The following is a 25,430-nucleotide window of genomic DNA, read 5'->3' as shown; positions in this document are numbered from 1 at the left end:
GTTCTCTGGTTCAATCAAGAAAAGGGATTTCCTGTCCCTGTACACAGTCTCGCCACTAGTGAATCATGTACTGCCTGAATGGTCTGTGCTGTAGTAGGGTCTGACCATGGAGAGTACTCTGGTTTACTCCTCAGTCAGTCTGCAGTAGCGACCCCAGCGCTATGTAACCAAAGTGTGTGATGATAAGTAATAAGGTCTCATTATCTAGTTGTAGTGACACTATGATCAATGACAGTAGACTATATTGTTTCAGGGGCTTCTAGAACCTCCCTCAAACACTGAGATTTTCATTTGATATTATAGTTGTCCAAAGAACAGCATTTTTTTATAGTAATAGTGTACCTCTGTTCAAACTCTGAAATAATTCTCACCACATGATCCTGTTATACCGTACATGGACATATAACCAAAGGAATTAATACCTTATTCCAGAGAATCTTGCATATTCATGCTCATTGATTTTTATTTTGCATTATAGCTAGGAACAGAAGCAACTTAGATAGTCATCAGCTGATGAGTGGACCATAATAATGCAGACATATACAGCATATAATATCACTTACCATTAAAGAAAATATGACATTGAAAAACTTGCAGGCAAGTGTACATAACCAAGAGGAATTATATTGAGTGACATCACCCATATTCTGAATATTCATTTTCATATGTGGATCCTAGTGTCTGATCATTTTGTATTTTTAATACAAAGTACATGTTGAAACTGGAAATGCCCCTTTGCTTGATAGGATGCACTTGGCTAAGGGTGATGATATAGTATAGGTAACATAAAAGTAGAGAGAGGGAATATAGGGAACAGAAGGGTTTGGGCAGGGAGTGAAAACAGAGCTTCAGAAAAAAGGGCCAGGGGAATCCTTAGAGAAAATGAAGCCTTCATGAAGAAGTTACATGGGGGGCAATGGTCTTGCAATGTCAGTAAAAGTATATAAAAGGGAATGATAAAACTACGTTATATGAAACCCAGAGGGAACTACAGGGTGCTTTGATTTTAAGCAAATGGGAATGAGATGAATGACAGTAGCAATAATGGTTGTGTAAGCCAGAACGTAGAATAACAGATGATCTATAAAATCTCACTAGTTTTTAAGCTAAATTAAAAGACAAGAATAGAAAATGTGTTTTAATTTAAGTGATAGCAATACATTGAACTAAAAATCTGTGTGTGTGTGTGTGTGTGTGTGTGTGTGCATGCACACAGGTTAGTGCCACATACAGGTTCACACACCCACTGGATAATCTTGAAATATATTCTCTAGGGATATGAGAAGCATTCTATAGAAATATAGTCAAGAGAATGCCATCACATAACATTATGAAGTTATTTCAGTCACTAAACTTCTCATAGTTATATCTCTAAAGATAGTGGGAGTCACAAAATCATGTAATTTCGTTATTTTGTTCTAAATAGTTCTGCTAAATATTTCCCCAAAATTCAAAATCTACTTTAGGATATCTTATAAATAATACCATGGACATAAATCTAAAATAATTATAAACTACTAATATTGGTATACATGCAAGGGTCAGGATATTAATTGCCAGGGTTGTTGAGAGAAGTAATAAAAGTCTATTACAGATTTTAAATAATGTGTTTAGAAGATTGTACATGTGTGTGTGTGTGTATGTGTACGTGTGTTGAGAAGAAATTATTCTAACTTTTTTCATGAATAACTTATAATCATTGACCCTTTTACAGCATCCGTCCCTGAACCAGCATTGTTTGGAACTGCATCATCAGTAGCTTGTAAATTCTGGGACATTAATGCATGTGGAGTCAGAGAAAAGTGTTGGATCTATAATAAGACAACACTAGTCTACGTATTTATTGGAATTTGTAAGTGATATGAATTGTATCAATTTAAACAAGTGCAATAGTTTTTTGAAATTTCAATTGCTTACACCATGGTAATAATTAACTATGAATAAGTACTTTGACAATAAAGACATATATAATTGTGTAGGAAGTATTTCATATACATGAACTACAGAAATTATGTAAATATTTGCATTATTATGTAAAATGTTTTGCGTTATATTTTAAGAATGGGTGATAATATAATTTCAATTTGTTAATTCATTTACTTTTTTTTTCTTTTTTTCGGAGCTGGGGACCGAACTCAGGGCCTTGCACTTGCTAGGCAAGTGCTCTACCACTGAGCTAAATCCCCAACCCTTCATTACTTTTAAATTAAGATTTTCTTATGAGTTTTTTTTTAGGTTTACAGTGTTAAATGTTAGAGATATTTGAATAAAAACTTGACAGTTGTACAGTGGTTTGAATAAGTATCACCCCTTAGATTCATGTGTTTGACTGCTTGGTTCATAAGGAATGACTTTTGGAGTAGGTGTGGCCCTTCTGGAGAAAGTATTACTGTGGAGGCAGGCTTACAGTTTCCTGTACTCAGTCTATGTACACCCAGTGTAGCATGTGTTCCCCTGCTGCCTACAGCTCAAAATATAGTTCCTTTTCCATCACCATGTCTGCCTGAAGGCCAATGTGCTTTCTGTCATCTAATAATTGACTAAGTCTCAGATAGAGTAAACAAGTGCCAATGAAATTTTTTTATATGAGTTTCTGTGGGTCTTGGTGTCTCTTATGAGCAATAAAGTCCTAACTAAAAGAGAAGTGATTACCAGAGACTAGAGCATTGCTCTGACAGCTCTGACAATATTTTGTTTGGAGGAATGTGGATTTAGGACTTTTGGTTAAGAAAGCAGTAGATTCCATTTGTCAACAAACGGGATCTCCTAAAGCTGCAAAGCTTCAGTAAGGTAAAGGACACTGTCCTTAGGACAAAACAGCAACCAACAGATTGGGAGAAGATCTTTACCAGCCCCAGACAGAGGGCTTACATCCAACATATACAAATAATTCACAAAGTTAGACTCCAGAGAGCCAAATAACCCTATTAAAAATGGGGTATAAAGCTAAACAAACAGCTGAGGTGTATTGAATTATCTGAGAAGCACCTATAAAAATGTTGAACATCCTTAGTCATCAGGGAAATGCAAATGAAAACAACCCTGAGATTTCACCTCACACCAGTGAGAATGGCTAAGATCAAAACCTCAGGTGACAGCAGATGCTGATGAGGATGTGGAGAAAGAGGAACACTCCTCCATTGTTGGTGGGATTGCAGACTGGTACAACCTCTCTGGAAATCAGTCTGGAGGTTCCTCAGAAAATTGGACATTGCACAACCTGAAGACCCAGCTATACCTCTCTTGAGAATATACCCAAAAGATGCTCCAATATACAACAAAGACACATGCCCCACTATGTACATAGCAGCCTTATTTATAATAGCCAGAAGCTGAAAGGATCCCAGATGCCCTTCAACAGAGGAATGGATACAGAAAATGTGGTACATCTACACAATGGAGTGCTACTCAGCTATCAAAAACAATGACTTCATGAAATTCATAGGCAAATGGAGTGAACTAGAAAATATCATCCTGAGTGAGGTAACCCAATCACAGAACAACACACATGGTATGCACTCATTGATAAGTGGCTATTAGCCCAAATGCTCGAATTACCCTAGATGCACAGACCACATGAAACTCAAGAAGGGTGACCAAAATGCAGATGCTTCACTCTTCCTTTAAAAGGGGAACAAAAATATCCATAGGAGGAGATCGGGAGGCAAAGTTTAGAGCAGAAACTGAAGGAACAGCCATTCAGAGCCTGCCCCACATGTAGCCCATACACATACAGCCACCAAAACTAGATAAGATGGATGAAGCTAAGAAGTGCATGCTAACAGGAGCTGGATATAGATATCTCCTGAGAGACACAGCCAGAACATGTCAAATACAGAGGTGAATGTCAGAGGCAAACCACTGAACTGAGAACAGGACCCCCAGTGGAGGAATTAGAGAAAGGACAGAGAAGGCTGAAGGGGCTTGAGACCCCATATGAACAACAACGCCAACCAACCAGAGCTTCCAGGGACTAAACCACTACCCAAAGACTATACATGGACTGACCCTGGGCTCCAACTGCATATATAGCAGAAGATGGCCTTGTTGGGGCACCAATGGAAAGGGAAGCCATTGGTCCTGCCAAGGTTGGACCCCCAGTGTGGGGGATTGTTGCGGGGGGTAGGTAATGAAGGGAGGTGGATGGGGAAGGGAACACCCATATAGAAGGGGAGAGGGAAGGGTTAGGGGGCTGATGGACAGGGAAACCAGTAAAGGGAATAACATTTGACATGTAAATAAGAAATAGACAATTTCTACGTCCTTGTTTCTTTGTTTTCCACTGCCCCAAGGATGGCTGCCTAGTCACTACTCAGGACTCAGGCGACTTCACCAGAATCTTCTCCCCATTTAAGTTGTAAAATACAGGTGAGCGCAGGTACAGAATAGAAGGAGGCCTGTCGTTGGATGAGAAGGAAGGATGGGAAGGAGAAAAGTTTGAAGGAAGAGGGAGACTGGAATGGAGAGGAGGAAAAGACAGGAGGGACAGAGAGAGAAGCTGTGGAGGGATGAAATGGAAGCTGACGTTATGATTCCACGCTGTACCTTTACAGGTTGTTATGAATGCTCTTAAGGGATGGATGTGTGCTGGGCTTTGTATGTATAGGTGGGCAATTATATCTTATCAATTGGGTCAAAGTTTATTGTGTTGTGTGTTCTTTCATGTGTAGATTTAAGAGAGTGTGAGGCAGTTAGTCTGGGCTGCCATGGAGTTGGGATGTGTGTTTCTGGCATGGAAACCTGCCTTGGGAACTGAATGGGTAGAGAGATTGCTGCCAGTCTCAGAGAGAGGCCATCAGCAGTGTGATGTGTGATGGAGCAAAGCAGGTGAGAGACTTTGCTGACTGAGATTAAGATATCTAGCAGATATCTTGGAACACTGCAGTGCCGGATCTAGTGGGATAAAAGACAAGTGTTTTATTTTTTATAATTTTACAACAACAACCTGGACCAGAGGTATAATTTGAAATGTAAACAAATGTAATGATTAATTAAAAAAAAGGTGTGGGTATTCTGTTTCCCCAATAGCCCCAACCTTAAGTACCACATGTTGCCAGTTTTGGCTTGTCAAAAGCAGATTGTTAAATTTACTGCTCTTTGTAATCATAAACTTTTTTCAAAATTGTAAAAAATGAATAGAAAGAAAGAAATAGCCAATTTAACAAAAATATAAGAAAAAAAGAAAGCAGTGGAATGTTTTTTAAGTGGCACTTAATGGACCATATTACTAGGAACATAGAAGAGGATGTTGCTAGGTTGATTTGAACTGTGGGTGCTGGGCTCAAGATGCTTAAAGAAGAGCTCATATCTGAAAGTGCTCTCCATGAGTCTCAGATAAACATGTGCATTCAGACTTTGCAGGGATGTTGCAGGTCCCTTTGCACTGTGAGGATGGGATGGTTATATTTTACATTAGGAGAAGGTCATAGATCTTGGTGGTCAGCTATGGATTGCTACAGATCAGATATTTATGCATTAGAAGTTTGACTGTATTGTATACCATGGTGATGAATATGTGACGTCCTGAGGGACTTTGCTCATCATTTAGATGCACAATTGAACACTCCTGTTTAGGCACAGTAATCTCATTAGTAAGTGCTTACTGGGCCACACATATGTTTTGTTCTTCCAAACATGTTGTTTTGCTCTTTCCTAACCAAGCTATAAACATACAAAGCCTTTCCATTCTGTTGCCTTTTATTCCACTGAAATTCTTAATTAAAACAGATAGAGGGGGCACATTGAGGGTGATATGCCTGCCCCTCTCTCATACCTCACAGCTTGTCTGACTCCCAGGAGGTCGGCTGTAACCAGGAACACAGGGGAGACCTCTGCCCCATACCTTACCCAGCTGGGACCACCAGAGAGCCCAGCAGACACCAGACCTATCTGCTCTGCTGGAGCCATATCTTTCATCTGGTCTACAACTCCACCTAGGGCAGATCGGGTGCTACTGCCCCTGTTCTAAAATGAACAGCCTGTATGTCTCCCAGGAGTTCTGCCATAACCAGAGACACAGGAGGTCTGCTCTAACTGGGGTCATAGGAATCATCTGCTAACCAGAGAGAGCACTTTCTGGAGGCCCGCTGGAACCCATGACACAGACCTCTAACTGCTTTCAAGCAAGAACAGTGTCCAGTCAGAGACACCCAGGCCAGATTACAGAGATAACCACTTGGCAAGCATAAGAACATAAACAACAGAAGCCAGTGTAATTTGACACCATCAGAAACCAGTTCTCCCACCACAGCAAGACCAGAATATACTTAACACACTTGAAAAGTAAGATTCTGACCTAAAACCCATCTCATGAAGATGATAGAGGTCTTCAAGGAAGATATAAATAACTCCTTAAAGAAAGCACCACCAAACAAGTAGAAGAGGTGACAAGTCAATCTGTTAAAGAAATATAGGAAAACATAATCAAACAGGGGAAGGAACTGAACAAAATGGTACAAGACCTAAAAATGGAAAAATAAATAATAAAGAAATAACTGCAGGCAACCCTGCACATGGAAAAAACCTAAGAAAAAGAACAGAAACTACAGAATACAAGAGATAGAAGAGAGAATCTTACGCATAGATAATATCATAGAAGATATTGACACGTGTCAAAAAATTACAAAGCATAAAAAGCTCCTAACCCAAAACATTCAGGAAATTCAGGACACAATGAAAAGACCAAAGTTAAGAATAATAGAAATAGAGAAGAAAGAAGATTCCCAATTTGAACAATCAGAAAATACCTTCGATAAAATTATAGAAGAAAACTTCCCTATTCTGAAGAAAGAAATGGCTATAAAAGTATAGAAAGCCTACAGAACAGCAAATAGATTGGATTGGAAGAGAAAATTGTCATACTGTGAAAGATGTTGTTTCCCTAATTTCTTTCTTGGCCCATTTATCCTTTATATAAAAGATGGCTATTGATTGAGTTAATTTTATATCCATTCACAGTAGTCACAAATAATACAAAATATATTGGTGTGACTCTAACCAGTAAAGTGAAAGAATTATATGACAAGAACTTCAAGCCCCTGAAATAAGAAATTGAAGAAGATCTTAGAAGATGGAAAGATCTCTCATGACCATATATCAGTAGGATTAATATAGTAAAAATGATCATCTTACCAAAAGCAACCCACAAGTTCAATGCATTCTCAAGCAAAATTCCAACTCACTATTTCCCAGACACAGAAAGAGCAATTCTCACCTAAATATGGAATAACAGGAAAAAATCAAGATATTGAAAACAATTCTCAACAACAAAAGAACTTCTTGGGGAATCGCCATCCCTGAACTCAAGCTGTACTTCAGAGCAAGAGTAATAACAGCTGCATGGTACTAGCACAGAGATGGACAGGTAGATCAGTGGAAGAGAATTGAAGACCCAGAAAAAGACCCACAGACCTATGGACACTTGATCTTTGACAAGGAAGCCAAAATCATCCAGTGGAAAAAGAAAGCAACTTCAAAATGGTGCTGGTCTAACTGACAGTCTGTATGTAGAAGAATGCAAATTGATCCATATTTATCACCCTGGACAAAGATCAAGTCTAAGTGGATCAAAGACCTACACATAAAATCAAATACACTGGCTCTAATAGAAGAGAAAATGGGAAATAGCCTCAAACATATTGGTACAGGGAAAAATTTACTGAAGAGAACATCAGTGGTTCAGGCTCTCAGATCAAAAATTGACAAACAGGACCTCATGAAACTAAAAAGCTTCTGTAAGGCAAAGGACACTGTCAATAAGACAAAATGGCAAGCTGCCGTTTGGGATAACATCTTCAGTAACCCTATGTCAGATACTGTGCTAATATCTAAAGTATATGAAGAATTCAATTAAGTTAGACTTCAGAAAACCAAATACCCAATTAAAAAATGGGATACAGAGCTAACCAGAGAATTCTCAATGGAAAAAGACAGGAGGGATGTCCAGAAGACCCGGAGAATGAACTGAAATATACAGCAGTGTGGGGTTGGGGATAGGGAAACCTTTGAAAGCCCCAAACACCAGGGATCTGAGAGGCTCCCAGGATCCAATGGGGATGGCCTTAGCGGAAATGCCCAGCAGGGAGGAGGAGATGGAACAGGAAGAGACCACCTCCAGTAAATAGACATGACTCCCAATGGAACCACCCACCCATTTTCAAAATTCTTGACCCAGAATTGTTACTGTCTTAAGGAAGTCAGGAACAAAAATGTAGCAGAGACGGAAAGAAAGGTCATCCAGTGACTGGCCCAAATTGGGATCCATCCCATGGGCAGGCACCCAGCACTATTACTGATACCATTTTGTCATTGCAGACAAGAGCATGTCTGTCCTCTAAGGGCTCTACCAGCAGCTGACTGAGACAGAGACAGATTCTTAAAGCCAACCATAGGACTGAGGTCTAGGAACCCCATGGAAGAGTCAGGGAAAGGACTGAAGGAGTTGAAAGGGATTGCAATCCCATAGGAAGAGCAACAGATTCAACTAAACCAGACCCCTCAGAACTCCCAGAGGCTAAGTTGCCAACCAAGGAGCATATATTATCTGGTCTGTGGCCCCAGCTATATACATATACATGTACATGTACATGTACATGTACATATACATATACATACACATACACATACACATACACATACACATACACATATACATACACATACACATACACATACACATACACATACACGTACACGTACACATACACATACACATACACATACACATATACATACATATACACACATACGTACACATATGTACACATGTGTACACATACGTACATATACACATACATACATATACATACACAAACAATACACACACACACACACACATACATACATACATATATATGTAGCAGATTGCCTTGTCTGGCCTCAGTGGGAAAGGATGCATGTAATCTTGTAGAGACTTGATGCCCCAAAGAAGCGGGGATGCTAGTGGGGTAAAGTGGGAATGGGTGGGTGGGTGGGTGCAGGCAAACCCTCTCATAAACATAGGGGAAGGTGTGGAGAGGGAAGAACTCATGGAGGGTGTACCAGGAAGGAGGTTAATGTTTTGGATTTAAATGCATTAGATAATTTAAAAACCTAGCTAGAAAAAGCATATACAGAATGTTCTAGTGAATTAAATCCTAGAATACAGAAAAATTTCATGCTGTATTTACAGAAACACATTTCAAAGGATTAATCATCTAGTCTTCAATCATTTGTAATATTAGTATTCCTTGTATACTGCTACATAGAATGCAAAGCCATTTTCACCAATTGAAAAACCAAAACAAACAAACAAGATGCTGCCAATGCCATACCATTGCTGTTTGGTTGTTTGAGTATTTCCCTCTCAATATTAAGCACGTCTCTTGGTATTTCTTTGCATTCTGTTTTATGCAGTCATTCCATGTCAGTCTTTGTAAGACTACAACAGAATGCTACGTTCTCTCACAGATTCTTCTTGGGTGAATGTGTGGTTTTCCAAGTCTTGCCCTGATTTCTTGTGGAAAATGTACCCCATGTCACTGTCATGAAGTTCTCCTGTCCTTTGGATGTTAATTCCTTATTTCTTTAGTTATTAAACATAAAAAATTTAGTGTACCATCTGGATATTTTCCACTGTGTTCAGATACAGTTTTCCTAGCATGCCACTCTTCCTGAAAGAGCTACTAAGTATATTTTTAATAATTTCTCATTTTTTCTCAAACTTTGTGTCTCCAAATGTTCATTACACTCATTCACTAGATATAATTGTCATGTTAATAATACTTGTAAGTTGCAGATACTATGTCTTTGAGATTATATTTCTTATGACAGATAAGACAGTCCATATATAAAAAAGTCTTAATGATTTTTGTCTTTTGAAGTGACTGTATTAGATAAATGGAATTGATTTACTACAACATTTTGATTCTAACAGGTTGTTTTATTTGTGGAGTTTATTTTTATGTAATACATTATAATTTTAAAAACTGCAACATCAATAAAATTATAAAATAATTATAATAATATTTGCGTGTAGTAAAAGTGATCAATATTTCAAACAATTATGCTACATAAAGCTTTAAGCAATTTCAGTTCCTATTAATAGTTAAAGTTTGAAGATATAATTTATTTATGTACTTGCAATTTTACATAGCTCATTAATTTATCAAACATTACATTTGGAAGCTATATGATAAATATGAAAAATTTTGTAAGCATGTTAAAATATATAATGTGACATATATCAATTGTATTTCATAAATGGAGAATTAATTAGCACCTTCTGAAATAAACTGTATCTTTCCTTTAGGTAAATCCCATTTTTCATTCAAAAACTTTTGTTAAATATGATATAGTTACATTTAATCTATTATTTTGTTTTAATTTCAGGGGTTTCTTTCAAATTATTTACAGCATTGTTGAACATTTATGCAATTCATATATATGATTATGTGGTAAAGGGCAAAATCAGTGACAGCAAAACCACACATGTAAAAGCTTCAAAGGCACAAAAAGAAAGAAGAGCTTAATTAATAAATGTTTTCTTCATTGGGTAAGAGTTGAATGCTTTCCCTTTGTCAATAGAATATTATATTTATAATGTTAAAACAATAATATTGAATAGTTGCATTTAAAATGTCTCATATACTCCCACAATTTTTATTATGAGCGTAAAAATATGTGTTAAGATTAATGAGTATATTTTGAAATGTTCACTTTTCTGAAGTCTTAAATAGTGTAGATCATTTTTTCCTTTTCTTGGAAATAGATTAGTTTCTTATAAAACATGTACTGAATAGTTTCCTTCCCTCTTCTTTTCTTAGTTTTTCCCACACTCCCTCACCTCCAGATGAACTCCCTACCTGCTTCTCATTAGAAAAGACAAGATTTCAAGCATATAACAAGCAAACACATCAAAAAAAATATAATAATATATAAGAAAATCCTTCAAATTTCATAATGTCATTTTTAAAGATGTATATGTATTTATGGATTTTATGTATATGGGTACTTTTTCTGCATGCACACCTGTACATCAGAAGGAAGCTTCAGACAGTTATGAACTGTCAAATGGGTGTTGGGAATTGAACTCATGACTTTCAGGAGAGCAAGGAGTGTCCTAAACTAATGAGCCATCTCTACAGCACCCATAATGTCACTTCTTTTTCCATTTAATTTTTTTTTACTTTTAATTTTTACATTCCAGTCTTTGCCCCGCTCCAGGTCTGCCTTTCCATAGTTCCTCATCCCATTACTCCTCCCCTCTGCCTCCAATATTTTTTTTAACAGATGGGTAATACTTCATTGTGTGAAATTAACAAATTTTCTTTATCCATTCTTCAGTTGAGAAGTATCTAGGTGGTTTCCAGTTTCTGACTATTCTAAATAAAGTTATAATAAACATGTGATAGGGTGAAACAAACTTGGGGTCTATGCTCAAGGTGGTATAGCTGGATCTTGAGGTAGATTGATTCCCAAATTACTAGGAGGCTGGCATATTGGTTCCCATAATTGCTGTATAGGTTTATACTCCCACCAGCAATGGAGGAGTGTTTCTCTTATTCCACATCATTGCCAGTATGACCTGTCACTTGTGTTATTCATCTTAGCCATTCTGACAGTTTTACAATTAAATATCAAAATCATTTTGATTTGTATTTCTTTAATGGCCAAGATGGTGAACATTTCTTTGTTTTCCAGGCATTTGAGTTTCCTCTACAGAGAGTTTTCTGTATTCTATAAGTTCATTTTTGAAGCTTCTAGAATTATTTATAGATTTTGAATATTATTCCTCTATAGGATATGATGTTGGTAGACTGTTGTGTATCCCACTGAGGGTGTCCTTTGATTTCCATAAGATATCATTTTCATGAGGTCCTGTGTATTAACTGTTGATCTTACAGCCCATGCTGTGTTCCATTCAGTGCTAATGAGTTCAAGACAATTTGTGACTTCCCATTCTCATTGATCAGGTGCAGTGTGTATGCTTTTATGTTTTAAATTAAAAGTACTATCCATTTTGGAGTTGAGTTGTATGAAGAGTGACTAATATGGATTTAATTGCATATGTCTATACACAGACATTCAGTTTAAGTAGCACTGTTTGTTGAAGATGCTCTCTTCTTTCCAGTGTGTGTTTCTTGACTATTTGTCAAAAAGTAGGTGTCCGTACAAGTGGGGATTTGTGTCTGTGTCTTCGGTTTTATTCCATTGAGCAGCTTGTCTGTTTTTATGCCAAAGTCATTTGGTTTTTATTCCTAAGACTCTGTAATATAAGTTGACATTGTGATGCCTCCAGCAGTTGTTCTTGTGCTATCCAGTTTTGTGTGTGTGTGTGTGTGTGTGTGCATGCGTGCATGTGTGTGTGTGCAGTTGTGTGTGTGCACGCATGCATGTGTGTGTGCGCGCGTGCATGTGTGTGCAGCTATGTGTGTGTGCAGGTGTGTGTATGTGTGCGTGTGTGTGTGCATGCACGTGTGTGTGTGTACATTTGTCTGTGTGTGAGTCTATGTGTCTGTGTGTCTGTGTGTCTGTACATGTGTGCGTGTTTGTGCATGTGTGTGTATGCGTGTGTTTGTGCGTGCAGGTGTGTGTGCATGTGTGTGTGCGTGTGTGTGTATGTGTGTGTGTGCTGGTGTGTGTGTGTGTTAGAGATAGATAGATAGATAGATAGATAGATAGATAGATAGATAGATAAGTAGGTAGGTACTATATAGGAAGGGAGGGAGGGAAGGAGGGAGGGAGGAAAGGAAGAAGGGGAGGAGGAGAAAGTTTGTGAATCTGAAAATTGGCATTCAAAGTCTGTGTTGAAATTTTATGGATATCGCACTGAATATTTGGATTGCTTTTAGTAGGATGGCTATTTTTACTTTCTGAATCTTACCTATCTATCCATGAGCATGGGAGATCTTTTAATTTTCTGATATCTTCTTCAATTTCTCTCTTTGAAATTTGTAGGCTTTTATAGTGCAAGTCTTTTATTTGCTTGAGTAGAATTACTCTCGTGATACTTTACATTATTTGTGGCTATTATGAAAGGAACCGTTTCCCAGTTTCATTCTAAGTTAATTTGTTATTTATATACAGGAGGGGTACTGAATTAATATGGTATCTATCTACTTTGCTCAAAGTGTTTATAAAGTGTAGGAGTTCACAGTTGAATTTTGAGGGTTACATATGTATATTATATCATCTACAAACAATGATACTTTAATTTATTTTTACAATTTTTATCTCTGTATTCTCCTGGGTGTAGTTAACCTTCTTAGGTTGAAGTTTTCCTACTAGCACCATCTATTGTGTTGGATTTGTAGACAACTTTTAAATTTTATGTTATTGTGCAGCATCTTATTTTCTTTATTGTGATTGAAAATGTTGATGGGTATAGTAGCATCAGCTGGCTTCTGTGGTCTTTTGTAATTTGCAGGACATCTGTTAAAGTCCTTCTTGCTTTTAGAGTCTCCATTCTGAACTAAGGTGTAATTCTAATAGTCTGTTTTTATATGTTACTTGGTCTTTCCCATACAGCTATGAATATTATTTGTTAGTTCTTTATGATTAATGCCAGGCAGACTTACATTTTTCCCTACCCCTTTGCTCCATCGTTTTTTTCTAAATCATGTTCCAAACTGACTTTTCTTTCTGGTCCTGTCTATTTGGAGCCTATTTGCTTCTAGTACCCTTACAAGACCCTTCTTTAGGCTAGAAAATGTTCTTCTACGATATTGTTGCAAACATTTTCTGGGCCTTTGATCTGTGTCTCTTCTTTTGTAACATCCTGGAATTTCTGGATGCTTTGTGTCAGGAACTGCTTTAGGTTTAACATTTTCTTTGACTGGTTTATCATTTTCATTTATTATTATAAACCAGAGAGACTCTTTTCCAACTCTTTATTATGTTAGTAAAGGTTGCCTCTGTAATTCTTTTAGATGCACTTACGTTTTCATTTCCTTCATTTCCACAGCTTAGGTTTTTCTTTTACTAATTCTATCTATTTCCACTTCTTTGTCTTGAACAGGTTTATTCATTTCTTTCTATTGCTTATATTTTCCTGGGTTTCTCTAAAGGACTTTTTCACTTCCTGTTCAAGGATCATAAGGGTGTCTTAACGTCTTTTTCTAGTGCTTCAGAAATGTTGGGATATTCAGGGACCTCTGTGTAGGACAGATGGCCTCTGTTGGAGATAGACTACTCTGGCTATTATTGTTTGTGTTATAATGCTGATATATAGACATTGTGGATTGGGATGAATATATATGTCTAGTTGCTGATTTCTAGGTTTGTCTTAATTGCGTGAGGGTTTTGGTCTTTCTGCTGTGGAGTCTCAGAACATGTGATCGCTGTATGTTGCCTGGTAGGAAATTATCTTTGAACCTGATAGTTATAGCTACTGGAGGTTCCAGGTTAAAATAGGTTTCTACATATTTTGAGAGCTGGCACTTAGCAATGGGAATAGGTTAGGTGTCTCACAAGATTCACAAAGGATGGAGAAGTATAGAGTGTTCAACCAGGAGCTTCTTTGGTCTCCCTGGAATGGGGGAGGCAGTGAAAAGAGGTTATCCCACAGCTTCTGACATAGCTTTGGGGGTGAGACAGGTGGATGCACTCTAGAGGATGCTAAGGAGTGCAGATCTACAGACTGCCTATCTAATTTATTGGCAGGAATGTTCTGTGGGTTAGGAGGGAGAACCAGCTGAAGTTGGGGACTAGAATAAGCAAAAAGTGGAAAAATGGGGGTTAAGAAGACAAAGGGTGTGTGGGATCCAAAGATGATGTGGGCAGAGTGAAAAGGAAGACCCCCCACTAGGGTTCTGTTGCAGAGATGATGATGAGACTAGGGAGTTGGGTTTCAAGTATAGGAGGGAGTAATGAAGCTCTTCACTTTGCTTACCTGTTTCTGTGACCCGAACAGTTGGTCAGTTGCTTCCTAGGCTTAAAGACTGGAATACTAAGATGAGTTTGGGGAAGAAAGGTTGGAAGAGGGAATCTATGTGACCTGTTGGGGATGAGGTGAGAGGAACTGGAGACTGCACCAGGTTTTCTGATAAGGAGCTGAGGATGAGCCCGAGGGATTGGATCTGGGATCTGGATGAGTAGAAGGAGACTTGTAAATGATCCAGAGTTGCCCTGGCAAGAGCAGCCCTTGGATTAGTAGGGAATGCATGCTTCTGTCTGGGTCTGGGACAAAGAACTTTATGGGGGAGGAAGGTTAGAAGGGGCAACATGTTTGGGATTCACAGGAAAGTCTACCACAGGTATTCTGCTGCAGATCTGGAGCAAAACAGGGGGGATTGGATCTGGGGGAACAGAGGGAGAAGTGAAGATCTTCAGATAGCCAAGCTCACTTTCTCAAGACTGATATTTGGTTTAGCAGAGGGGTCCTGCTGGAGTTAGGAACTAGGATAAAGAAATGAGCCAGGTTTGGAGGTGAGGTTATAAGGAGATGGCCCCAAGGGGCCCGGAAGAGTTAACTCAGGTCTTTTGATGCTGAGCTCGAGATGAGATTGGGAAATTGGATCTTAGGGAACAGAGAGCACACAGATACTCTTAATAGAAAGATCACACTTGAAAGAGGAATTTGAGATGGAAATGTGAAAACATGGAGAGTTTGATGCTACAGTGTTTCCCTATTAGTTACTGGACATAGGCCATGGAAGATTATCTCTATTTCTTAGAATGTAAAGTGTTCTATTATATTTTTTGAGGATTTCAGACATACAGAAAATAAAATATTTCCTATCTACCCTTCATCTCCTCCAACTTGTCTCATATCTTTTCAACATGTACCATTCTCAACTTCATGTCATGTGGTATATATGTGTGTGTATGTGCGTGTGTGTGTGCATACATGTCTGTGTGTGTGCGTGTGTGTGCGCGTGCATGTCTCTGTGTGTGCATGTGTGTGTGCGCGTGCATATTTGTGTGTATGTGTGTGTGTGCGTGTGCATATCTGTGTGTGTGCGTGTGTGTGTGCGCGTGCATATCTGTGTGTGTGTATGTGTGTGTGTGTGTGCATGTCTGTGTGTGTGTGTGTGTGTGTGTGCATGTCTGTGTGTGTGCATGTCTGTGTGTGTGTGCGTGTGTGCGCGTGCATGTCTGTGTGTGTGTGTGTGTGTCTGTGTAGATATTTATTGCAATATGGGCAGTTAGTGGTGCCTACGTATGCTTGCGTATTGGGCCATGCAGTTGAGCATGGAACTCAATCTATTTTTTAAATTATATTTTTTTTACCTCTGTGTGCATGTGTGTATATGTATCTGTGCATATGCAAACAAATTTACATGGCATGCCATGGCATGTGTATGGAGTAGAAAGGACAATTTAAATCATTAATCTTGATGGTTAGAGTTTTTACCCATAAATCCATCTTTCAGCCCCTAATATATAGTTTTGGTACTTTTTATCCAGAGTATAGATAATTGTTTCTCATAATCCTATAAATTAGCTATTTCACTACAGAACATATCATGAAATTTAACTTAAATTTGTACTAAATATTCAAAATACATTACTTTAGCTATTTAGAGTCAAAATTATATTCATTGATGATTTGACATAGATTACACCAGAAACTTCAAACTTCCTGTTGTGTGCTGTTTTTTACTTTAGAAGACATGAATTTAATGTCTTCGGGTATCTCTCATTTTACTTTCACACAAATTTTATTAGCAATACCCAATAACCTGAGTCAATTTTCCATTTTTACTTTATTCTTATATTTATATTTAATCACAACAATTTCTTGTAAAGAAACAGTTGCACTTGAAAAGAGAATAGGTATCCTTCAATGTATGGAATTTTCCTCAAATTAAAGCATTCCTCTGAAGAGGTTTTAACTATTCATGTATTATTCACATTTTATGTTATATTGTTCAAGTACTGTATCAACCAAGTACTAGATAAATTGATTTTCTATATCAAGAACTCATAAGCCAGTTTTCCGTGCTGTTTTCTTCTCTGGCGGATTGGCAGTCTTGCATGGAAATGTGTCCTTGCATGAATGGTGGCTCTGTCCTCTGTCCATACCTACGGCGCACAGAAGGAAGTGTAAAGCAGGGAATATCCATTGTACTCACACTCTTTAATTTGAACATGCAATATGAAAATCCATAAGCTAGTTTTTATGTGAAAATTTACTCACTGTTTTTGGTTTAAATCTATAGGACTGGAGAGTCTGTGAGGTTCCAAGTTCTAAGGACAGCAGTCTATCCTTCAGATATTTTGTAAGATTGTGACTATGCTATAATTTCAGAAGAGAAAAATGCCATTAAAGTATCTATGTGGGTCTTTATTTTCATAATAAAAGTATTTGTATGAAACATTTCTAATCATGTTTTATGGATTACCATTTCTTCTTAGTTTTATTGAGGGGACAGTGTGTGTGTTACAGGCATAAATTTTGCCTGCACAATTCTCAGGAGTCAGTTTTCTCATATCAGCTTGTGGGCTATTGGCACAGAGCTAAGGTTTTCATCTCTAGACAAGCACCCTTTCCCACTAAGCCATTTGCTAGCTCTAGTATAGAATTTTAAAATATTATTCTACATGTAATGTAAATTCCAGTAGGAGTTAATTTCAAATTTTTAAATTACAACTGTTAAAATATTCTTTAATCTAAATATGATCTGAATATTGATACACAGCTAGAGAATATTAAAAATATATTCAGATTCTCATTGATAGTACATGTAATATGTACTGCTTCATTAAGGACACGTTAAATCTACATTATTACCTTTTTTCTATCTTGAAGGAAAACAAATGTTATGATAAAAACGTGTAAGTTGGGATGTAGGGGGAAGACTTAAATTAGCTTTTTGCTACAGCAGAACATAGGTTTTGGTTCATAAATTAACTCAGGACAATTATAAAGAAGAAGTAGACAGTGTAGATAAAAACCCAGCAACTCCTTTCCTTAAAACCAATTTGGCTGTCTTTTAATTAGCACATTTCTGGCTATCTATTATGAATAAAGCACCAGTTAACATGATTGAGGAAGTGTCCTTGTGGTATGCTGGAGTATCCTTTGTGTATATGCCAGGAGTGGTATAGCTGGGTCGAGTTAGATGATCTGGGCTAAAAGTAGAAGAACAAATGTGGAAGTGGCCAAACAATGACTCATCCAGCTTGAGACACAATTCATGAGAGGGAGACCATTCTTTGTACTGTCTGGAAGACCAGGACTGAGAGGCTGGATAGCTCAGAGACCTAGGATAGAAAATAATTCCTAAGTATATTCTTCTGTACTCATAGATTTGTACCAAGCCCAACTATTGTCAGAGAAACTTCACCCAGTAACTGATGGAAACTGATTCAGAGGACCACAGCCAAACATTTGGTAGAGCTTATGGAATCCTGTAGAAGAGGGTGAGGAAGAATTGTAAGAGTCAGAGGAGTCAAGGAAAGCACAAGAAATCTCAGAGAATCAACAAACCTGGGTCCTTTGAGGCTTCCAGAGACTGAATCAAAAATGAGCAATTGTACCTGGGACTGACCTAGCTAAAAGGTAGAAAAAAGAAGAACCCACAAAGTAGCAACAAACAGCTTTATTAGTCAGGGTTCTCTAGAGTCACAGAACTTTTAGATGAATGTATTGTATGTGTAAATATTAATATACTATATGGTTTATAACATATCTTAAAATATTATATAATTATATAAATATTATATATATTCATATATGAATGACTTACAAGCTACAGTCCAAGTAACCAAGTAACCCAACAATGGCCAGCAATAAATGGAAAATATAAGAATCTAGTAATTGCTCAGTCCCACAAGACTGGATGTTTCAGGTGGTCGTCTATAGAAGCTGGAATTCTGAAGAGGTAGGCTTTGGTGGATGTGCTGGTAAAGTACAAACAGGCGAAGAACAACAAACCATTGCTACTTCCATTGTCCTTATGTAGGACTCAAACAAAAAGCCCAGATTTAATTTATTCCTCTAAGTATGGATTAAAGGTGTCCGTCTTCCAGCATCAAGATATGAATCACAGGTGTGTTCTCCATTTCTGGACTAGAGTTTATTCCAGATATGGTCACGTTGACACAAATCATATCTCGTGTCCAAATGAAAACAAATAACCAGAACATAAATATGCCTGACATATAACTATCCATACTATAACCTTAAGTACATTGTAAATTTAGAATATCTGCACAAATGCATCCTTAATAAAATAAAACTGAAGCATTCATTTCACTTATAATCCACATTACTGCAACTGGTCATGTAGCCTTACATGATATTTAAAACTATCTCCTCTACTACCCCTTCTGTGTTTCCTCCACCCTCTGCAAGCATCGTGGCTCTTTTCCTGAAGAAGTGGCCCATACCTTTATTCCTGATGGGTTTGTGTCCTTTGTCATCCTGTTTATATTAATCTAATGTAGGTTCCTATTGACTTTATTCACACCACATGTTAGTACTAAGAGGCCCCTCAAAAATTTCCTACACCCCAAACATAGTTCTTGTTACCTCCATTGTGGAGAGGCAATCCAATTTCTCCATAGTAATCTGAATTTATCACCCATCCTAATACTGCTATTCCATTCGTAGTTTGATGTTTTAAGGGCATTAGAAGCCCAAAATAACCAGGAGAATGTCTGAGCTTCCATTTCAATGGAATGAATGTTGTGGTTCTTGGTACGAGTACTTTAGGAACCAAAACTTCTAGACAAGAAGAACAGGGTTTCAGAGAAAGAAAGCACAAACTTTCCTAGTGAATCACTAGGAGTGATAGTAAGTGAACTATTTCTTTTTCTACCCCTTGATTCCTGGACCCATGGATCCTGACTATGGGAGAAACTGTACCATATATCAAAAACTGATTCAAAGCATATGTCTTCTAAAGAATTCCGCCCCAGTCCTCCATGCCACAGCCAGCTAATTGATCTAACTATGCCTTCAAAGGTCATTCCATCTTCCTATAAGGCAAGATGCTTTAGGATGCTGTGAAGCATGGTAATATCCATGGATTTCATGATCATGGGACCTCTGTCATACTACTCTGCCTCTGAGATGGTTTCCATGGTCAGAAGTAAGTATAAAATACTATGACCCTGAATAAGGCATTCTTTTAAGTCAACAGGTGGTGGTTTTGGCAGAAACGTATGTGCAGAAAAGGAATCTTCTTTCAACAAAACCAAAGAAAGACAGCCACACAAACATAATTCCACCTCTAACAACAAAAAATAACAGGAAGCAACAATCATTATTCCTTAATATCTATTATCATCAATGGATTCAATTCCTCAATAAAAAGACATAGAGTAAGAAAATGGATATGTAAACAGGACCCAGCATTTTGCTACACACAGGAAATATACCTCTGTGACAAAGACACTTCCTCAGAGTAAAAGGACAGGAAAAATTTTCCCAAATAAATGGTCCCAAGAAACAAGGTGGAGTAGCCATTATAATATTGAATAAAATCGACTTTCAACCAAAAGTTATCAAAAAAGATAAGGAAGGACACTTTATGCTCCTCAAAGTAAAAATTCACCAAAATGAACCCTCAATTCTGAATTTCTATGCTCTAAATGCAAGGGCACCCACATTCCTAAAAGAAACTTTACTAAAGCTCAAAGCACACATTGCACCTCACACAATAATAGTGGGAAACTTCAACGCTACATTCTCATCAATGGACAGATGGAAACGGAAACTAAACAGAGATACAGTGAAACTTACAGAACTTATGACCCGAATGGATATAACATATCTATAGAACATTTCATCCTAAGACCAAAGAATATCTTAGGGGAATGTCAGTGCAGGAAGTCGGGAGGGAGAGGGTGGGTGCATCGGTGGGGGAGCCCTCACAGAAGCAGGGGGAGATATCATGTTTCTGGAGGGGAAACCAGGAAATGGAATAACATTTGAAATGTAAATTAAAAATACCCAATAAAAGAAAAAAGTAATAAAAGGTAAAAAGGAAAATAAGGTCCTCTTTCTCATCCTACTTATCTGCTACACCTACAGGAGTAAATCATCACTCTCAGTTCTTTTGAAAGTTTACTATTATAAAATATGATGGTTTGAATATGTTTGATCCAGGGAGTAGCACTATTAGGAGGTGTGGACTTCTTGGAGTAGTTGTGGCCTTGTTGGAGAAAGTGCATCACTGGGGTTGAGGGTGCTCTTTGAGACCCTCCTCCTATCTGCATGGAAGTCAATCTTCTAGTGGATTTGGGTCAAGATTTAGAACTCTAAGTTCTTTCCTTGCCGTGACTGGCTAGATGCTGCCATGCTCCCCGCCTCGATGACAATGAACTGAACCTCTTAACTTGTAAGCTAGTCCTACTTAAGTGCTGTCCTTTGTAAGAGGACATGCCTTGGTCATGGTATCTGTTCACAGTAGTAAAACCCCAACTAAGACACAAGGAAAACAACCTTATTTAGACTATAATGATATTTTCTGCATCTTAGCTGTTGATAATAATTATTTTATTACATTTATCTGGAGATAGAATATGAGGAAAATCACAAAAATGAAAACAAATTCACGTTTCCACCCTCCTATTTTCAATAATTGGGTTTGAAACTTAAAGAATTCTTAGATGAAAACTTGCTCCAATTTCCAGAGGACAAGCTATGGTACCATATGTTCAAGGCAGAGATGTTAAGGATACACATGTGATATGCTTTCTACTGTAGCATTGCTACACTGGTTGTACCTTAGGTAGTGTCTTTGTTCTTGTTTTCCTTTTCCTTTAAATATTCTCACTGTCACAGGAACAGATGAAAGGATGTCAGTCCATCTTGTTAAATAGGAGGAAAAAAGCTATATGAAAAAAAAACAACAATAAGGAAAGATAGCAACCCTGTTGGTTTTTTCCCCATCTATTAGACTAGTATGTGAAGTTCTAATTCTGGTGAGATACGGTTGGCTTAGCTTAATCTATATAGAAGCTTAGTTGGACTATACAAGAGGAGAGCAGAACTATTTAAACCATCATACATGGCTTTGTTTAAAGATCCTGGAACCACTGAGATAAAAACTGGAAGGTCAAGAATTATTAGATACCCATTATATAATATATGACACAGCTCTCATGCGTGTAATGGAGAATATTCATTTTATATTTAACAGTCTTACTTCCCTAAAAATTTTTCTACAGAACAAATAAGCTATAAAAATATTTATATCACACACACACACGCATACACGCACACATGCACACACGCACACTTGTGAACAATTATAAAGCTATTGCACTCAGATGCTTGATCTATGCTATGAGTATCTCACATGAAAGATTGTTTCTTATCATGTACACATTTAAACATAGGATGATTGTAAATAAAGCAGAATGATGGAAAATGATCATATCCCAAAATACTGTGTCTTAGTGTGCTGAATATTTCAAGCTGAAGGAATTTAAGAAGTGGGCCAAAACTTCTCTCCAAGCTTCTTCGATACTTACCACTGTTCTCCCCTGAATCAGATCCTGTTATCTTCATTTAAAAACACGCTTTCCTAAATTCAGAGGAGTATGTTCACCTCTGAAGTCTTAGAGTAGCTTCCTTCTACTTATTAGCAGTAGGGCACACCATTACAGCTAAACACGAAGTTTAACTGTGATTTTATGTCTCACAGCATCAGATTGGCTCTGATCTCTGATGTCCTTGGTGCTCCCTCCAAGGTCTGTGCATCTCCTATAAGTTAGTGACTTCCCTGCCACTGAAGCTGTATCTTTACCAATGACCAGTCTCTTCGGGGACTCCAACCCTAGCATGTGATATCAAACCTAGTGTTCTCCATGACTTCTTCAGTCCTGGAACCTCCATTATTGTTGAGGCAACATTTTTACCAGTGGCCTTCCCTGGTCTCTCACAGTACCAGGCCACACTTTAATTGTCATCCATAACCCCTTCAATCCTGCTGGTTTCAAACCACCAAAATCAGTACATATGGTAGACATTGACATATTACCAAGTTTGAAATGTAGCCTTGCTCTTCTCTGGACCACAGTTTCTGTGTGTAGACCATCAGAAAATTCTTCCCAGAGTATCACATCTCAATGGCACATGTCTCCCATTAGTCACAACTGCTTATTCTATTTCATCCAACCAACATAGATTGTCCCAGTAATAGTTTTGTTTCCATGGTTTCTTAATCCAAAATATCATTCACATGACTCTGTTAAGAATCCTTGTTTTTCTTTGAAACTTCACAAGCAAATTCGCCATCATCTGTATCTTTCTCACCCTTCCTCCCTTCCAACTTCGCATAAGAGCTCCCTGCTCTCAGAGCACTTAATGGCCTTTTCTGTCCAAAACTCCAAAATCCTTTCCTAGTCATCCATGCCCAAGAATTAGATTAATGACATTGATTCCTCAAGTGTGTGGGACTAATATCTGCCCTAGTTTGCTTTCTGTTCTTTTGATGAAGCATTGATGTAAAGGACTTGGGGAGTTATTTGTTTACCTTACACTACCATGTCCCATAATGGAACTGACAGGGCAGGAATCCAGGTAAAATCCTGGACAGGGGAAATAAGAAAGAGAATGTGGAAAAATGCTGTTTACTGGTTTGCTTTGTCCGTCTTGTTCAACTACCTCACTTATTCAGCCTGGACCACAGCTAGTGCTTCCCACAGTAGGCTAGATGCTCCAACATCAATTAGAAAACAAGATGATGTTCCACAGACACACTCATAGGCCAATCTGATGGGGGAAAGTCTTCAGCTGAGGAACTGTCTTCACAATATGACTCTTGTTTGTATTGAATTGACTGTGTAATTAGTACAACATATTTCCATTAGTCAAGAAGCAAATAAGATTTCAATATGTTTTGTCAACCTATTTTTTAATTACAGCATGAATGATCTGATTATTGTGATTTCAATCTAAACCTATTCTTCATTATCTGACAGTGGAATGGATCCTTTTACATGCCCATATGTCAGCTATACTCTCCTAGTCTTAGTTTCCCTCAAAATAAACTAACCTCTGGTTACTCCAAGAATGTTCTGTCTTCCTTTTATATAAGTAGATTAACAGCCCATGATGATGTGGCCATGGAAGAAAAAGGTATCTACATATTGTATGTGGAAGCCTCAAATCAGTCATACCAAAGTTTCTTAAAAAGAAATCATTTTCTAAATAATGCAGTATGTTGGAGGACACACTCCAAAGCCTTATTTAATATTCTTGCTCTGAAGCTCTAATATAGTTCTTTATATGCATGAAATGGTTTCACTTATTCATTCTTTCTTTGCTGGAGGAGAGGAATGGCTAATTTCTGGAAGTGTACTTGATTCAAGGACTGGGTCCTAGATATGTAACATGTGGAAATATTTTTTGTTTACAGGACAGCTTAAATTTTACTCACAGGACTTTAATTTGCCTTCAGGAAGTTTATTTAGCATTCCACTCTCTTTTATTTTATGTTACATTTCTTGTCTTCTCTTCCAATGGATTCCTTGTATGGTTTTCATTTTCATCTACTTCCAATGAGCTTTACTATGCTTCTTGAATTCATTGTTAGATCTCTGGAATACAAAGTAATCCTGTCATATAATATGCACTCAACCCGTACTTGTCAATTGATGCATTTCATTCATGCTTTCTTTAATTGGAGAGAGACAGAAGAAAACTCTGGAAATAAGCTCAGTACCTTTACCATAATTTTCCATCAAATTTTAACTCAAATTCTTTGAGTGACTAGAGACTATACATACATAGAGACAGTGATGTACACATGCACGTGTACACACACATACACAAACAAATTGCTATCTGGACACAGATAAAAATGTTATTCCTCAGAAGAAGTAAAAGGACTTTAGTATTATAACTGTTCTGCTTTCTTTTAGAAAGACATTCTAAATTATAGAGCTAGACAGATGTTTAAGCAAAACACGGAATTCTCTCAGTTAGAAATAAAAAATACCAAAGGTCAGTTACTAAGGAAGTGGAAAGCAGCAGGACACAATTCCATCAAATAGAAAAAGTACACTGAAGATCTACAAGATCTGAAATATCTGGGAAATAGCAGCAGGTGCTCAAGTCAATGGTTCAAGAGGACCCATAGGATATTCAGGAAAGACACATGTTATGACTGAATTACTTTAGAACAGAGTTAATTCAGGAAGAAATTATGAGTCTATTAACTGGAACTGCAATGCCATGCAAACAATCTCAGACCGTACTTATCGTCCCAGAGTTCCATAAGCAAGAACAGAAAGAACTTGAATTTGAGTATAATCTGGGCTGTACAATGAGTTCAAGGTTATCCTGAGCTACATAGTTTTCCTTCTCTAAACACAAGGATTGTGGATATCCCTGAGTGGCTAGATATTACTTGTATGTAAGAGACCCTGGAATTGATCCTCAGTATTGCAACAAACTCCCATTATTAATTAAATTTTCTTTCAAGGAAAAATAATAAAATGTAGACATTTAACCATTAAAATTCTTTTTTGGCACCAATAAAAATTATAGG

The 25,430-nt window shown here is 37.5% G+C and overlaps 1 protein-coding gene across 2 annotated transcripts in view; it reads left to right on the top strand.

The window, feature by feature from the left end:
- The window catches only part of Slco6c1 (solute carrier organic anion transporter family, member 6c1), an 82,195-nt gene extending 64,889 nt beyond the window's left edge, over positions 1 to 17,306 (top strand). The window contains exons 10-12 of one of the 2 annotated variants that reach the window (XM_087564970.1): positions 1,715 to 1,852; positions 10,369 to 10,531; positions 17,142 to 17,306. In XM_087564970.1, coding sequence (XP_087421096.1) covers positions 1,715 to 1,852; positions 10,369 to 10,508 — 278 coding nt within the window. In that variant the 3' untranslated portion in view covers positions 10,509 to 10,531; positions 17,142 to 17,306. 2 annotated transcript variants of the gene reach the window in all.
- The last annotated feature ends 8,124 nt before the right edge of the window (positions 17,307 to 25,430 follow it).

This window comes from Rattus norvegicus, chromosome 9, assembly GCF_021556685.1.
Source record: "Rattus norvegicus strain SHRSP/BbbUtx chromosome 9, alternate assembly SHRSP_T2T, whole genome shotgun sequence".
Lineage (NCBI taxonomy): Eukaryota > Metazoa > Chordata > Mammalia > Rodentia > Muridae > Rattus > Rattus norvegicus.
The sequence above is the reverse complement of the archived record's forward strand: the minus strand, read 5'-3'. Positions and strand labels throughout refer to the sequence as shown.